Source organism: Zingiber officinale, chromosome 5A (assembly GCF_018446385.1).
Source record: "Zingiber officinale cultivar Zhangliang chromosome 5A, Zo_v1.1, whole genome shotgun sequence".
NCBI lineage: Eukaryota > Viridiplantae > Streptophyta > Magnoliopsida > Zingiberales > Zingiberaceae > Zingiber > Zingiber officinale.
In genome coordinates, this window is record NC_055994.1 from 131,406,195 (window position 1) to 131,423,089 (window position 16,895).

Below are 16,895 nucleotides of genomic sequence, written 5' to 3' on the forward strand. Positions count from 1 at the left end.
CTCTTGTCCTTGTGAGGTTGCCTCCCCCTCGGACATTGGCTCCTATAATGTCCCCTTCGCTTGCATTGGAAGCACACCACGTGCTCCTTGCTTTTGCGTTTCGGGACTCCGGCTTCCTTGACCTTTGGTGCCGGTGGAGTCTTCCTAATCCTCTTTGGACATTTACTCTTGTAATGTCCATATTCCCTACACTCAAAGCACATTATATGTAATTTACTTGAAATTAAATTGCTTGAGTTACCTAGGGTTGAGGATGAACATAAACTCTCTTCTTCATCCCTTCCGGAGGTAGAGGCTTCTTCTTGCACCAATCTTGATGAAGAACTCTCCTCCTCTTCTTCCTTAGATGTTGAGTAGCCCTCAACTTCTAATTCCATACCACCATGATGTGAGCTACTTGACTCACTTGACTCCTCTTCATGACTTGAATTGGAGCTCTCCTCATGGAACTTAGCCAAGTTGTTCCACAACTCCTTGGCATCGTTGTATCCACCTATCTTACACAATATATCATTAGGTAATGAAAATTCAAAGATTTTCGTTACCTCGTCGTTGATTATGGATTGGTGGATTTGTTCCTTCGTCCACTTCTTCTTCTCGAGAGGTTCTCCTCCTTTATCCATCGGAGGAATAAAACCTACTTGTACACAATTCCAATTTTCAAGGTTAGTCATAAGAAAATACTTCATTCTTACCTTCCAATACGTGAAGTCGTCGCGATCGTAGAAGGGTGGAATCGTGATGTCTTCTCCGAGTCGATCCATTCTCTAGCTCGTGCTCCCCCGGGTGTTAATCCGACGAAGAGCCACCTCGCTCTGTTACCACTTGTTAGGACCTTCGGATGCGGCTAGAGAGGGGGGTGTGAATAGCCGACCCCAAATTCTCATTTCTTCCTACAATTTGAGTTAGCGCAGCGAAAATACAATGTAGAAACGAAACAAAGAATAGCAAACCTTAAACCTTAAACAAAGAATAGTTCAAAGGTTGTCAAAACTTATCATTATTTACATATTATTGCATGGACTAACCTTGTTTTGTAGAAAAAGGGAGTTAGCAAAAACTAGTCCGGGCACCCGGAGCTGCTCTATGCGCTTGGGAAGGCTTCGCTTGGGTAGAGTGCCTGGCTTGGTGCCGTGGTGGTCCATGTTGGAATGTATACTAAAAGCCTAGCTTTTTGTATAAACATTTACCTAGAAATAAGAATCATATTGGTCAAATATCTACATTTATAAGCTAAGTGTAGTTGTTCAATTAATTTATATTGTAAATAATATAGTGTGTGGTGTCACACACAGAATATAATGTTATCAATTCCTTATAAATTATAAACAATAGCTCACGACTGAGTTGGAAAGGAACAAAACCATTGAAATAGTCGTAGTGTAATTAGGTATTAGTTTATCTTGACTGATAAATTACACTAGTACACTCTGGGTGTATTGAGCAGGACCATTTAAGGTAAGTTTTTTTTATATTGACTTAATAAAAGAACAAGACCTTTGTTATTACGGAAGTGTGTGTTCTTAATCTCGATATAGTAACAAGCACGTGTACTTAGTATTTATTTCTTTGACTTATCAAAGGGTGAGTTTTAGCTTGATAAATCAAGAGGCCCAATAAGTTGGGAAATGATATTATTTATAGTGTGTATTGTTGATTATAGAAGGAAACTGTGTCCTAGGAATCTAGGTTGATAATGTCCCCAAAAGGAGCTCATAAGGATTGTCATGTAAACTCTGCAGGTGGACTTAGTCCGACATGATGATAAGGTTGAGTGATACTACTTTTGGAGCTAGATATTAATTAAGTGAGTTGTTAGTAACTCATTTAATTAGTGGACATTCGATATCTTAAACATAGGGAGATTAACACACTCATGATAAGAAGGAGCCCAAAATGTAATTTGGGATTGGTGCGGTAGTTCAATAATAATTTTTTAGTGGTATGAATTATTATTGATGAAATTAAGTTGTGTGTTCGGAGCGAACACGAGAAGCTTAATTTTATCGAGAGACCAAAACCAATTCCTCCTCTCGGTCCCTATCGTAGCCTCTTATTTATAAAGTGTTATACCCACCTATACCCACCTTTTTACCCAACCATTAGGTGGCTGACCAAGCAAGCTTGGAGTCCAAGCTTGGGTCGGCCAAGCCAAAGGTTGAGCCAAGTTAAGGTGGTCGGCCCTAGCTTGGAGCCCAAGCTTGGTGTGGCCGGCCATGTAAAGAATAAAAGGGATTTTATTTAAAATCTTTCCAAATGTGGATACCATGATTTTAAAAGAGAGTTTAAAATTTAAATCTTTCTTTTTATAGTTTTCTACAAAAGATTAAGTGAAAGGTTTGATATCTTTCCTTATTTGTAATTAAAAGGAAGATTTTAATTTTTGATAAAACTTTCCTTTTTTGTAACCATCTTGATTATATAAAAGAGAGTTTTAAAATTAAATCTTTCCAATTATAGTTTCTACAAAAGATTAAGAAAATATTTGATATCTTTCCTTATTTGTAGATTGAGTGGAAGATTTTAATTTTAAAGATAACTTTCCTTTTTGGAAATCATCCACATGTTTTAATAGAGAGATTTTAATTCATAATTTTTTTTTATAACTAACTGATCATGTCCGAATGCTGAATCAATGGACGCTGGGCACGTGACGCTCTCCGAGTCGCTGACGTGGATCTCCGACCGGTCGTGCGGTCCTCCGGCGAACCTGCACAGAAGTCGGGCCGGGAAGGGGTTCCCGGCGACGACCCTCCGACGCTCAAGTCAGGCAAGTGGACAGCGAAGTAGTGGCTCCGAATATCAGAGAAGGCGTACCTCCGGCGAAGTGTGAGGACCCTTATATAGGGCTACGGGAGCTTGGTGCATACAAACCGAGGTGCACACGTGTCCTATACCATACCGCAGCATGGGCTTGTCAGAAGAGCATGTCTGACGCCATACTGCTACAGTCTGAGCGTCTCTTTGATGGGACAGTAGAATCCTTTGTCGTACGATACGGAGTATGGCCTAGTCCTCGAACATGCCTATTGTCAGCAACAGGAGTTACTAAGATGACGTCCCTACTGTCCCATACCTTTTGACTTCCTCTTCCCGGATCAACCATCAAGCCGCTCAGCCAGAACATTCGCCTTTGATCTGGCGTAGGTGTTCGCCCATCCGGGGAGGTTCAGGGTCGTCGCATGCTCGGCTCTCATAGCCTGACATCCTGGCCGAGCGGGCAAACTGCTCGGCATGCTTCAGTTCGGCTCGACATGCTTCCGTTCGGCTCGGCATACTTCCATTCGGCTCAGCATACTTTCGTTCGGCTCAGCATGCTTCCGTTCGGCCCGGCATGCTTCCGTTCGGCTCAGCATCCTTCCGTTCGGCCCGGCATACTTCCGTTCGGCTCGGCATGCTTCCGTTCGGCTCGGCATACTTCCGTTCGGCTCGGCATACTTCCGTTCGGCTCAGCATGCTTCTGTTCGGCGTGAACTTGGGGTTGAACTTCACGTGCCTTTGACCCTCCGCCCATGAGGGTCTCCCGTCCTTACCACCGGATCACTAACCATGACGGGAAAAATTATTAGAGAAAATTTTATTTTAAAAATTTCCGGAAACAAATAAGAAATTTTTAATTTTATGTTTAAAACGTGCCTTATTTAGAGCACATGAGGTGGTCGACCATGATAAGGGTTAAAAGGAATGTTTAATTAAATTTTCCTTATTAACCAATGACAAGGAAAATAAGGGAATTTTAATTATAATTAAATTTCCTTATTTGCCAAGACCAAGGAATATAAAAGAGGAGGTAGAGGTGTCTCACCTTATACAACATATCTTCTATAGTTTCTCCTCTCTTCCTTGGTGTGTGACCGGCCCCATCCTCTTCTCTTTTTCTCTTCTTCTTTAGTGGTCGGTGCATCCCCTTCTTGGAGTTCTTGTGGTGGCCGGTTCTTGCTAGGAGAAGAAGAAGAGAAAGGAGGCTTTGCTCTTACATCCCTTAGAGCTTGGTTGATGGCCGAGAATTGCTATCTCTTGGAGAAAGGTGATTGGCCGAAACTTGAAGGAAGGAAGAAGGAGGCTTGGTGGATTCTCATCTCGGTAGATCGTTGCTCACACAACGTGCGAGATAAGAAGAAGAATACGATAAAAGATCAAGAGGTTGTTGCTTACAAAGAAAAGTATAACCAATAATTGTTTTCTGCATCATACTAGTTTTCTTTGTATGAATTCCAAACACAAGAGGCATATGATTCTAGGTTTCGAATTTGTGATTTGAGTTTGTGTTTTTTTTTTGTTTTTCGAATTTGTGATTCGATTGTTCCTTTTGGTTAAACCTAGGGTTATATAAGGATATTAAATATTAAATTTCTTTAAAAGACTTTGTCTAGGCGGTGGTGGATGATCTCATACCTAAGAAGGTCTAGTACCTCGTCATGCAGTCTTGGAAGCTAATTTTAGAAATTAATATTTAATTAAATTTGTAACATGGGTGGATTTGGATCAATAATGTTAAGCATCGTTTGCGATTCAAGTTTAAAGCACTAAGAACAGATAAGTTAAATTTGGAATCAATAATGTTAAGTTCTGTTTGTGATTCCTAATTTAATTTCTAAAGAACACAATAGGTTGTTAGTAAAGGTTCAGGACTTGTACAAAATTTTTGTATAGGGGAACCAGTATGATATTCCGCATAGCAACCAACAGTCCGGGCGCCCGAAGGTGCTCCAGGCACTTGGACGGCCAAAAATTGATCTGCAAGGTGAGCTGGTGTGCGATGACTGGGGGACCTACGTCACAATCCAGGTGCTTGGAGGTGGTTCGGGCGCTCGGAGGTGGATAACTTTTGTCGGATCGAGTTTTGATGAGAGTACTCCACGTCAACCCTGTGGGGGCGCCCAGGGAGCTTCCAGATGCTCAGAGTCGGCTATAAAAGGAGGATTCGACCAGCACCTCCAATACAACATTCCAAATATCTTCTGCTTCTGTGTGCTGCTCAGAAAATGTCTCCACGACACCCAAAAGCTGCTTTGATGAGTACATTTAAGATTCATTTATAAAATGTCGGTATTCTTTAAATTTCAAAAGTTATTTTTTCTAAATTGTAATTCACTTTTTGTAACTTTTCGATCAATTAGTAATTGCCCAACAAAAGCATTCTCATGCGCAAGCCTTGAAGTAGAAGTCGTCGCAGACTTCGAACTAAGTAAAACATGGATTTGTTAGGATTGTTTCTTTTTGTCTTTATTCCGCTGCATTTGTCTCTCGAAAATTTTTAAATGAAAGTGAAAGTCACAAACGTTATTCACCCCCCTTCTAGCGCAATGATCCTACAATTGGTATCAGAGCAGAATCACTCTAAATTGGTGAAACTACCGTTCAAGCAAAATTTTTATATATTTTTTTGCTTGTGAATATATTTTTATCCTTTTTTTTTCCAGTTTTTGCATCTTGAGATTTTCGGAGTCAATCGGAATCGGTGCTATCACCCCTTCCGACAATTTTTCTCGATCGAGTATATTATTTCTTGAAGTTGGTGCAACACCACTCAAAATTTTCAATTTTCTTTCTTCCTACTCTACTGATCTAAGACCCAGTCTTGGAACATTTTTTTTTTTATGCGAGATTTTTTATCAATGCCCACCAAGAAGGCTACAGTACCGCTCACCCGCCTCTTTTTTCTAGCAAAGACTTCAGATACGGGAAAAGCTGAATGGAATACCATTTCAAGACTCAAGTAAAAATGTGAATCATAATTCAAACTAGATTTACATTTCTCGCAAAAGATGAAGTACTCATTAATTGCGACAAGTGGGGCACACCAACAAAGAGGAAGATCGAGACAGATGCAAAATGACATGTACTTTCCAATGTGGCCTAACCAAAGAAGAGTTGAACCGGATCGACCCCTTCAACAACTCTAAGGAATTATGGGAAAAGCTAATCGAGCTGCATGAGGACACCTCCGACACTAAGGTAAGCAAACGAGACTTAATTTTAAATAAATTTTAAAATATTAAAAATGCAGGATGGTAAGTTGGCAAGCCAACTCCACGCTCGGATCCAATACCTGCTTAATGGACTACACGCGATCGACCAGAAGGTAGAGAATTGTGATATAATAATGTCCACATTAAATTAGATGTGGGCATCGTGTGGGCATCGATGATAGATGCTTACAAAGTATTCAATGATCTTTCTTTAATTATATTAGATGAGTTATTTCATAATTTGAATTGTATGAACAAACTAATGCACTTCTGGCCGAAAAAGATATTGCATTGGTTGCAAGTACAAGCAAGACCAAGGAGTCTAAGAACAAGCGCTGAACCGAACTCTAGTCTGAAGACGAATCAAACTCAGAAAACAACAACGAGATCACCACCGAGCTCGTTAACCTAGTACGAAAATTGTATAAGAAAAATGAGGGCTTCATAAAATGTGAGATCAAGAAGGTGATCCAATCAAAGATGATGAAACCAAGTCCAAGCACAAAAACCAAGTTTGAAGTCACCTGCTACGATTGCAATAAGAAGGGACATATTAAGGTGAATTGTCCAAATCAGAAGGAAATGAAGAAGCAACGAAAGAAGAAGGCACTACAAGCAACGTGTGATGAATCGTCATCAGAAGACTCTGATGAATTCTTGAACAGATAATCTTCCTCGCACTTTCGGCCCGAGAGCAAGACAACGAATCCGTGTCCAAGAAAGAATAGGAAGTTGAGTCCGAGTGAAGCCACAGATCCATATCCAGTTCAGAAGGTTCCTAATCCACTGTAAGTATCTCTTTAATTAGATCCCATAATTTAATTTCGTACTTGTCTAGAAAATTGCCTAAATCTAACCTCCGGGTCAAGTTACTCCAAGAGGATGTCAAATCCCTTAAAGAAGTGACTAACCCAAGCTCCTTGACTAAATCTGTTCAAGCTGGAACTTCAACTCAAGTTTAACAACTTGTGAAAGAAAATTCTAACTTGAAAAGTTAAGTCATGGAACTTAGAGACTTGTTGGAATGGTTCACTCTAGGTTCCAAGAACCTTGACCTAATGCTTGGGAAACAAAGGGTCATATACAATCTATTCGGACTTGGGTATAAAGCCAAATATAAATTTAAATCTTACCTATCTCTTGTTAATCGAACAACTACGAATCTAGTCTAAGCATGAGTCCCCAAGTCTAACCTAACTAATCAGGTTGGACTTGACCAATATTAGATTCCCAAGGATCAAATTCACTATCTTGATAGACCTTGTCGAGGCTATGATCTAGGGGGGTCAATAGAAAAATCATCTTTATTATTAGATAAACCTGATTGATTCTTGAATTACTTTTTCCCCTTATACATGCTTAGATTAGGATGGATAAGGACTTAGACTTGATTGCCACTTGTTTAGTTAAATCAAAGATTCTCAAAAAGAAAATTAAACATTTAATTTATTTAAAAGACTTCGTCTAGAAGTGATTATTGCTCCAATACCCAAGAAGGCTTTGTCGAGCAAGGTGCCTGGCATCACGGAAGGCTTTGCCCTAGTAGGTGGCTAGGTGCCCTAGCGGTCTGGGTGCCCGGCGGTACTCTAGGCGCCCGAACGGCTAAAAATTGATTTGCGAGGTGAGCTAGCGCGTGATGATTGGTGGACCTACGTCACAGTCCAGGCTCCCGAAGGTGGTTCGGGCGCCCAAAGGTGGATATCTTTTGTCGGATCGAGTTTTGACGAGAGCACATCACTTCAACCTTGTGGGGAGCTTGGGGGAGGTTCCAGGTGCCCGAAGTGGGTTATAAAAGGAGGATTCAACAAGCACCTCAAACACAACATTCCAAGCATCTTCTACTTCTTGTGCTGCTCAGAAAACACCTCCATGATGCCCAAAAGCTACTCCGATGACTATGTTCAAGATTTATTTATAAGGGTGTTGGTATTGTTTAAATTTTAAAAAGTTACTTGTTCTAAATTGTAATTCGCTTTTTGTAACTTTTCAATTAACTAGTGATTGTCCAATGAAAATATTATCATGTGCGGGCCTTGGAGTAAGAATCATCATAGACTCCGAACCAAGTAAAACTTGAATTTGTCAGCATTGTTTCTTTTCGTCTTTATTCCGCTACGTTTGTCTCTCGAAATTTTTTAAATGAACATGAAAGCCACGAGCGCTATTCATCCCCCTCTAACGCAACGATCCTATAAGAAGTCGTTATCCGTAAGCCCCTAAGAAAAGAAACTTACTAAGGTTTCCTGAGTGACTGATGGGACGCCCATGACCACTTGACTTGATTGAATCTCTTAATGTAGGCCCGTAACGCTTCCTTGGACCCTTGCTTGATCATGAACATGTTTACATTCATCTTCTGGTAGCGGCAACTGCTAGCAAAATGTTAAAGGAACGCCTTTCAGAAGTCTTTGAAGCTGCCGATGGAGTTGATCAGCAAGCGTTTAAACCATTTCTGCGTTGATCCGAAGAGCGTGGTGAGGAATACTTGGCACTTGACTCCTTCAGCGTACTAGTGGAGCGTGGTTATATTGTCGAATTTGATTAGATGGTTCTCGAGATCAGTTGACCATGTGTACTCTTCGATCGTCAGCGATGTATAGTGAGGTGGCAGTTGATCATCGAAGATCTCTTGGGAGAACTGTTTGTTGATCCGCTTGGGAGAGTCGTCGAGTCGGAGTGCTTTGCCTTTCCGTGTGTCTCAGACGGGCGCATTCTCAGAAGATGATCCTTGCGTCCCTTCATCTCAGTCATGTTCTTCCAAAGGTGCGTGCGGAATAACGCCCTTTGGTATGGAATTGGTGTGTTTGGTGTTTGTTGGCGGTTCGACTTGTGGCCAGTAGGATCTTCCGCTCGGGCTCTATGGTCAGCTCGCTGTCCTGTTGCCAATGCAATTAGTTCATTCAGTACTCGACAATCGAGTGCTATCTTCTACTGCTGCTGCACCATCTTTGCAGCTCGGACATTAATTAGGTGGCGTTTGGTTTATGAGTTTGTGAATGAGGGAATGGATTCATTTCCAAATCTTGTGTTTAGTTGATGGGAATGAAATCAAGATTTTGGAATGAAACCCAAAAACTTGGGTATGGATGAAACTCATCCCCTACCTTGGGTTTTGATGGAATAGGAATGTGAATTAAGTTTTAGACAAAAATGGCCTTAGTATATTTGTTCATTTTTTAAAATTTCACACTCTCTCTCCTTTTTCTCTCTCATCATATTTTCTCTCTCCTTATTTTATCATCACACTTTCTCTCTCAACATACTTTCTCTCTCCTCATTCTCTCTCATTACACATTCTCTACCATTTTCTCTCTATATTCTCTTCCATTATACACTCTCTCTCCTCATTTTCTCTCTCTTCATTATCTTCCATCACACTTTCTCTCCCATTACACACTTTCTCCTTATTTTTCCATCATACTTTTTCTCTCATCACATTTTCTCTATCATTGTACTTTCTCTTTCCTCAATCTCTCTTAGCATATCCTCTCTCCTTATTTTCTCTCATCACACTTTCTCTCTCTTCATTCTCTCTCATCATACTCTCTCTTTATTTTCTGTAATCACACTTTCTCTCTCTCCAGTCTCTCATTTGCTTTCATCATACGTTCTCTCTCTTCATTTTTTCCCATCACTCTTTCTCTCTCAACCCACTCTCTCTCTCCTCACTTTTTCATTTCCTCTCATAATACTTTCTCTCTCCTCAATCTCTCATTTTCTCTCATCACACTTTCTCTCTCTTCATTTTTCCCATCACTCTTTCTCTCTCAACCCACTTTCTCTCTCATCATACTTTCTCTCTCCTCGCTATTTCATTTCCTCTCATAATACTTTCTCTCTCATCATTTTTTTCTCATCACTCTTTCTCACTCATCATATTTTTTCTCTTCTCAATCTCTCCTATCATGCGCTCTCTCTTCATTATCTCTCATCATACTTTCTCTCTATTCATTTTTTCCCAACACACTTTCTCTCTCATCATTTTCTCTCATCATATGTTTATCTCACATTCAACTTTCTCTCTCATTTATTTTTTTTTTTATTTTTCTGTATGGGTAAAAAAGGAAATTTAGGTTCATTCCGATTGAAAATATTTAACTAACCAAATATCATTTTAAAGAATGATACCCAAGCTCATACCCATTCTCATTCCATAATACTATGATACTCATTCTCATTCTTATTCCTAGGAGAGAACCAAACGCCCCCTTAATATCTTTAGCTTTCCTTGGGTTAGCATCACGGTGGTAAGTCATTCAACGTATTTCATCTTCATGTTTTAGATAAGATAAACTTTCCCCGGACGCCGCCGCCTATATTACATGTTTATTAAAAAAATATTTTTGATAAATTTAATTGAGATTTATTGTATAATGTAAGTCAAAATTAATGAGATTATAATATATGATTATCTTAAAAAAAATTAATTTATTTATATATTAGGCTTTTATATTAATATAATAAAAGTTACAATTACAAAACAAAAATGGAAATTTTTTCAATAACAAAAGTATTTTGAATTAAAAAAAATAAATAATAATTACATAGATACTTTGCAATCCTAAAATACAAAAATAACCTAAGAATAATTAATGAAGATCTCATGCACAATTGAAGATGAATGCCAGATTTTTTTTTCTTCGTGATGATTTAACGATGCATGAATTTTTGGGCTGGGCTGCTGCCCGGTAATAGATCCGTTCTGCTTCCGCTGTACCGTAATTCTGGGGATAAATTCTAACCTTTTAAATTAGAAAGACAAATACACTCAGACCTATGTGGAGACTAAACATAATTTAAATATTTAAGATAATTAAGCAAAAGAACTGAATGAGTGGTATAGCCTGATCAATCCATTCATATTTGAATTGTTCGAATTATTTAAATCTAAATCAAATAAATCCATATAATTTCAATAAAAATTAAATAAATCAAACAGATAAAATATAAATTAAATCGATAAAATCGTAACTTAGGAGGAGGAGAGTCACGAATTACAAAATTAAAAATTTTAAACTCCTATTCTAATTTAGCTATGGCTGAATTCAATTTAATCAAATTTAAAATTTAAAAATAAAGTCTAAAACTAAAATAATTATAGTTTTTTCTAAAAATTCTAAATTAATCCGACCAAACTTTTTATTTCAACCAGTTAATTCCATTTAACCATTTTTTTTTGAATATTTTTTATCATTCTATCTTTAAAATATAGCATCAGATATTCCATGATGCCAAGGAGGCAACTGCCTTAGGACTTGACCTAGGGAAAGTTTCATTTTTTCTAATTATAAAAATTGAAAGGTACGAAACCTTAAACGACCGCTAAACTTTATTCTCATGGTTCTGAGACACGTATTGACATGACTCTTCTTTACACATGATTTATTCTCTGACATTATTCTTCTTTGTACATAATTTTTTACGTTCTTTCTATCAAGACATAGAACCATTGAACAAGAGATAATTATAATTTTCTTCTTTGACCATCTTTCTCCTCATACAATATGCAATACGAATTATATCTTAATCATGCAACGACGGTCCTTCGCGATACCTTATTGGGCTAATTCTCACCGTGCTTATACGCGGGCCGGTGGCTGACGTCTGCTCACGTGATCAAATCGCAAGACATGGCGGCTGTTGTATGCTACACCACCTGGTGCTGCCGACTGTTACCTGCAGTTGTCGCTTTAGGCCTCGACCAAAATAATGCGCCAACCGTTGACGGCGAGGGTCTCGGAGATGCGCTGGGAGGTCGGGGCCTTTTTCTTTTTTTTTAACTAAATTTACATACATTATTTGTAATATTTTATGTGCATTTGTTTGTTTGTTTGTTTTTTTTTTCCATTTTTTTTCACAATATAAATCATTTATATTTCAGGATCAACGGCTAAATTAGGGAAGGTAATCCGACCCCGCGTTCCCTTGCGCCACGTGGAAGCGCGTCTCCGGTGATGAAGATAACCCGAACCCGCGTTTACTGATGAGCGACCGCGCGCCCAGTGGAAGCGCGTCAAAATTGAGAGGTTTCATCCTCCCTTCTCTCCAAAACCCTAAACACCCCGCGCGCCCTCCCAATGGATTCCCAGAACCGGGCGAAGGACATCGCTTACTCCATCCTCTCCGCCTCTGCTCCGCCCCAGATCGCCGCTGCATGCTCCGCCGTGGACACTTTCCTCCGCCGCCATGTCTCCGATCAAAGCCGTGCCTTTTTCTCCATCGCCTTCCCTTCCCTCATCTGCCGTCTCTTCGGCTTTGACGACGTCCCTTCCCCTTCCTCCGCTTCCGCACACTCCACCCACCTCGTTTCCACCGCCTGGATCGACCAGGCGGCGTCCGATCCTGCGCTCTCTAGCCGCCTTTTAGCTCTTCTATCTCCTGACGGCCTACTGTTCTCCTCCATCTACTCGATTGACCGCCAAAAACTTGTCCGATACGTGTTCCCTGTCGAGCGGCTGCCGAACTGGATCCGTTTTGTCCTCCAAAGTGACCGACCGTGCTCCGAACTCGGCGATTTATGCCCCCTTCTAAGTGGTAGAGTTAAGGAGGAGCTGGCTCAGGGTTATCCGTACCATGTCGAGTTCAATGCTTTTGAATATTATATATTTTGGTTTGCCTACTATCCTGTTTATCGAGGTAACAGTGAGAATGCCAACTCCGATGTGGTTCAGAAGAGCAAGAAGTTTAGGTTGGAGAATTGGACCTTGTCTCTTCCCGTTATATCTGGTGCAATTAGGAGACCAGACCAGAAGTCCGGGGGTAATTTGTATCTCCAGCTTCTCTATGAATATCTTCGTGCATTCATGCCAAAGTATCAGTTGGCCTCCAGCCAACCCCATCGCAGTTCTTTACTTCATCATTATGTTAGTTATGATGACACCGTGCTCTTGCAAGCTGAATTTTTTATTCATACCTTTGTCCACTTTTGGATGCTTGATAATGATTTTTCACCCCTCCCATTGAACTTCTGCCGCTCTTTTGATTTGTCATTTCCGTTCAGGGCAGTGCTAAGCAGTACCCCTCCTACACCTGGTTTAGGAGATGCGATTAAGTTGATTGTAGAGTATTTGAACTGCCGCCCAACTGATGATGGTGGAGGGATTGAGAACAGGGGGGCTAGTGGCAGTCCTGTTGTAAAGAGATCACAGAATGTTGTTTGCTCAAACACTATGATGCTTTATTGCAAGAGTTCAGTTGTTTCTTGGAATGCAGTAATACAGAGACCTTTATATAGGTTTATATTGAGAAGTTTTCTTTTTTGTCCAATTGGGTCATCCATAAAGATTGTTTCACAAGTGTTAGATTTGTGGATGTCGTATCTTGAGCCATGGAAGATAAGCCTAGATGATTTTTCTGAATTTGAATCAGGGAAAAGAAAAGATACAGAAACTAAAGTCAAGGAAAGCATTGAGAGAAAAAACAGTGGCCAAAACTGTATGGAAGTACACTACTCACCAGCTTGGGAAAGCTATGTTTTATCAAATTATCTGTTCTACAATTCATTGGTTGTTCATTTTCTTGGGTTCGCCCACAGGTTTCTCCATACAAATCCAGATTCAGTTATACATATGGTGCTTAAGGTCTGAATTATCTGGAAGCTGATTTTTATTGCTTAAGCATCAAATTTCTTAATTTATACAATGTATTATTTGCTTGCTGTTATATGATTGATCGTTAGTGGTGATTGCTCACTATTGATTGATTGATTTCATCTGTTAGTTCCAATTGACAGTAAACAGACCTATGATACCGTTTGCAGACATTTTTATATGGCCTTCGTATGCTTTTCAATTTTCTATGCTGTTCTCTTTGTAGCCTACTTCATTAGTTTGATTGATTGTTACTTGTAATTACTCACTATTGATTGACTGATTTGCACTGTTAGTTCCAAATTGACAGTAAAACAAACCTGTATACTGTTTGCAGAATTTTTTCTATGGCTGTCCTAAGCTTTTCAATTTTTATCTTGTTTTCTTTGTATTGCAATCACCAAAGTACATCTGGTTTTGTTTGGTATTTTTTTATCTCATATATATATATATATATGCCCTTTTTTATTTTGTATTTATAGTTGTGTATAAAAATTTGCAGTTAGGTGTATTCCAATGTTCTTCACAATGTATATATCTTGTTTATCTCGACACTTGCTGAAAAGGGTTTGCTAGTGCAAAGTATATAGTGTATCTAAAAGTATTCTGCTTATTTAACAAAGTGAATTATCTCTTTTTCATATTCGTATGTACATACTGCTAATGTGGTCGTCGTGTACCATGAAAATATATGTTTTTACGATCCTTATGTCTAAAATTTATGAATGCATGACTTAGACTTAGCATTGGCATATGAATCTTATTTGTCTATGCTGGATTCTATCCTTTTGATGGGTTGTCTCAAGTAAGTGTTAAGTAATCTTACTCTGTTTACTCATACCTCCATTTTAAATTTATTAATGCAGTCTATGCGACATGAAATATCAGCATAAATTCCAGTTTTTGATGGTAGTTAGTCTGTGATTGAATTTGCAGGTACTAAACATTATGACTGCATCCAAACAACTGCTAGACCTTCTTCAGAAAGTTAGTGTTGCTTACCATTTCAAACCAGCTAGTGCTTCCGCTTATTCTTCTAATGATATGTATAAATATGTACCATCCAACCTTGAACAACTGCAGGTACAATTTTAATCCTTCCTGATTGTTTTACTTATCACAGTGCAAGTAGAAAGAAGCTTTGCTAAAGTTGAGATGGATGAAAATGAAACTCTTCTATTATGGTCAAATATTTCATAGTCAAGCGACACAGTAAAAATTTAATCATCACCATGTCTTAATTTTGCAAAGAAGTGTACAATGCTCTGCTATAGCTTTCTTGAACTTTATTCTTATTCACCCTTGTGTTTGTACGAGAGACTGAATGCACTTGTTGATTTTCTATCAAGGACTGGGAGGATGGTCTTTGCGAAACTGAAACAGATGGGTCTTTCTTGCATGAAAACTGGAACAGTAATTTGAAACTTTTCAGTGATGGTGAAGATGGAGCGCGTAACCTACTTCAGGTAGATTTCGTTATACTTTTGTTCCTTATTTCATTATCAGCAAGAACTTTTGTCTGATTATGGCCGTTGTCTCTCTAGTTGTTCGTGCTGCGAGCTGAACATGAGATTCAAATGTCTTCTGGGGATGTATCTACTAGTAACATGCAGGCCTTGGATGCAATCAGATCTCAGATGCCTGTTCTTTTCGGTGTCTCAGCAAGGAAATCTGACTCACCTACAGCCACTCGAGCTCAAGATATCCGTTACCCCCATAATAAGCTATTCAGCCCCAAGCACCTAGCTGTTGGAGAATGGTCCTGGGCCAATGCAAAATACAAAGGCGATTGGATGCGGCGGCCAATCTCAGATACTGAAGTAGCATGGCTAGCAAAGCTCTTGATCAGGTTCTCGAGTTGGTTGAATGAGCTTCTAGACCTCAACCATGTCGAAGAGGGCAACTCAACTGGCCCATTCATTGTGGATTTAAGTGGCGATGAAGATTGTAACTTGGAGGGGCCGAAGGAAGCACTAATGATGGTGTTGGGGCTGGTTGTTTCTTGGTTTAGTATGTTCTTGAATGGGGTAGTGAAGTTCATGAGAGCACATAGGATGAGGATCAACTTGAGAGTGTTGGCCTCCAAGAAGATAGCAACGCTGCTGCTGCTTTATGCTGTTTTCTGTTCGCTGAAGAAAAGCTTTTGCCATCCTTCTTGATACATCTCCCTAAAATACATACTTTCCCACCTCCATCAAAGAAGGAATCTAAATATGTACGGTCAAACATACGCGCATTCGAATGCAAGTCCTTATGAAAAGTTTACACATTCACATACCAATGCAAATCCTAATGAAAAGTTTACACGAGCACATACAAATGCAAATCCTCATGAAAAGTTTACACAATATCGGTGCCATTTTAATTCTTTTATCGTTTCTTGGGCTCCCTGATCTTTTCTCTTCCATTTGTTCCACGGGTGCAATTTGTGGCCCTCCTCATGTGGTTCGAGAACACTAGCCTCGACGCCCTTGCAAACCACTGCCTCCACGCTAGTAACCCTGACGTCATCCTCCGACGACACTGAGGTCGTCCTCAATTGTTTTTACAGTGACTCTAAGTTTATTGAATTGTATATTAAAAGTCTAATTTTTTTTTATATAAATATTTATTTAGAAATAAGAATTATATTGGTCAAATATTTACATTTATAAGTTAAGTATAATTATTCGATTAATTTATATTGTAGATAATATGGTGTGTGATGTCACACATAGAAGATCATGTTATCAATTCCTTATAAATTATAAACAGTAGCTCATGACTGAGATGGAAAGGAACAAACCATTGGAATAGTCGTAATGTAATTAGGTATTAGTTTATCTTGATTGATAAATTACACTAGTACACTCTGAGTGTATTGAGCAGGACCATTTAAGGTAAGTTCTTTTTATATTGACTTAATAAAAGAACAAGATCTTAGTTATTATGGAAGTGTGTGTTCTTAATCCTAATATAATAATAAGTACATATATTTAATATTTATTTCTTTGACTTATCAAAGGGTGAGATTTAGCTCGATAAATCAATAGACCCAATAAGTTAGGAAATGATATTACATATAGTATGTGTTGTTGATTATAAAAGGAAACTGTATCCTAGTAATTTAGGTTGATAATGTCCCCAAGAGGAGCTCATAAGGATTGTCATGTTAAACCCTGCAGGTGGACTTAGTCCGACACGATAATAAGGTTGAGTGGTACTACTCTTGGACTAAGATATTAATTAAAATGAGTTGTCAGTAACTCAATTAATTAGTGGGCATCCGACATCTTAAACACAGAGATATTAACATACTCATGATAAGAAGGAGCCCAAAATGTAATTTGGGATT

At 39.0% G+C, this 16,895-nt stretch overlaps 1 protein-coding gene across 1 annotated transcript; it reads left to right on the forward strand.

The window, feature by feature from the left end:
• The first annotated feature begins 11,939 nt into the window (after window positions 1-11,939).
• Window positions 11,940-15,842, forward strand: LOC121981831. The gene is made up of 4 exons (XM_042534581.1): window positions 11,940-13,552; window positions 14,498-14,644; window positions 14,911-15,027; window positions 15,106-15,842. The coding sequence occupies exons 1-4, from the start codon at window positions 12,050-12,052 to the stop codon at window positions 15,718-15,720; spliced, it is 2,382 nt and encodes a 793-aa protein (XP_042390515.1). The 5' UTR covers window positions 11,940-12,049; the 3' UTR covers window positions 15,721-15,842.
• Window positions 15,843-16,895: the final 1,053 nt, after the last annotated feature.

Bases quoted from the DNA above. Each gene is read 5' to 3' on its own strand.
- LOC121981831 (XM_042534581.1), top strand. From the start codon at position 12,050: ATGGATTCCCAGAACCGGGCGAAGGACATCGCTTACTCCATCCTCTCC. The intron at 13,553-14,497 runs GTCTGAATTATC...TTGAATTTGCAG, and splicing joins TTATACATATGGTGCTTAAG to GTACTAAACATTATGACTGC. The intron at 14,645-14,910 runs GTACAATTTTAA...TTTTCTATCAAG, and splicing joins CCAACCTTGAACAACTGCAG to GACTGGGAGGATGGTCTTTG.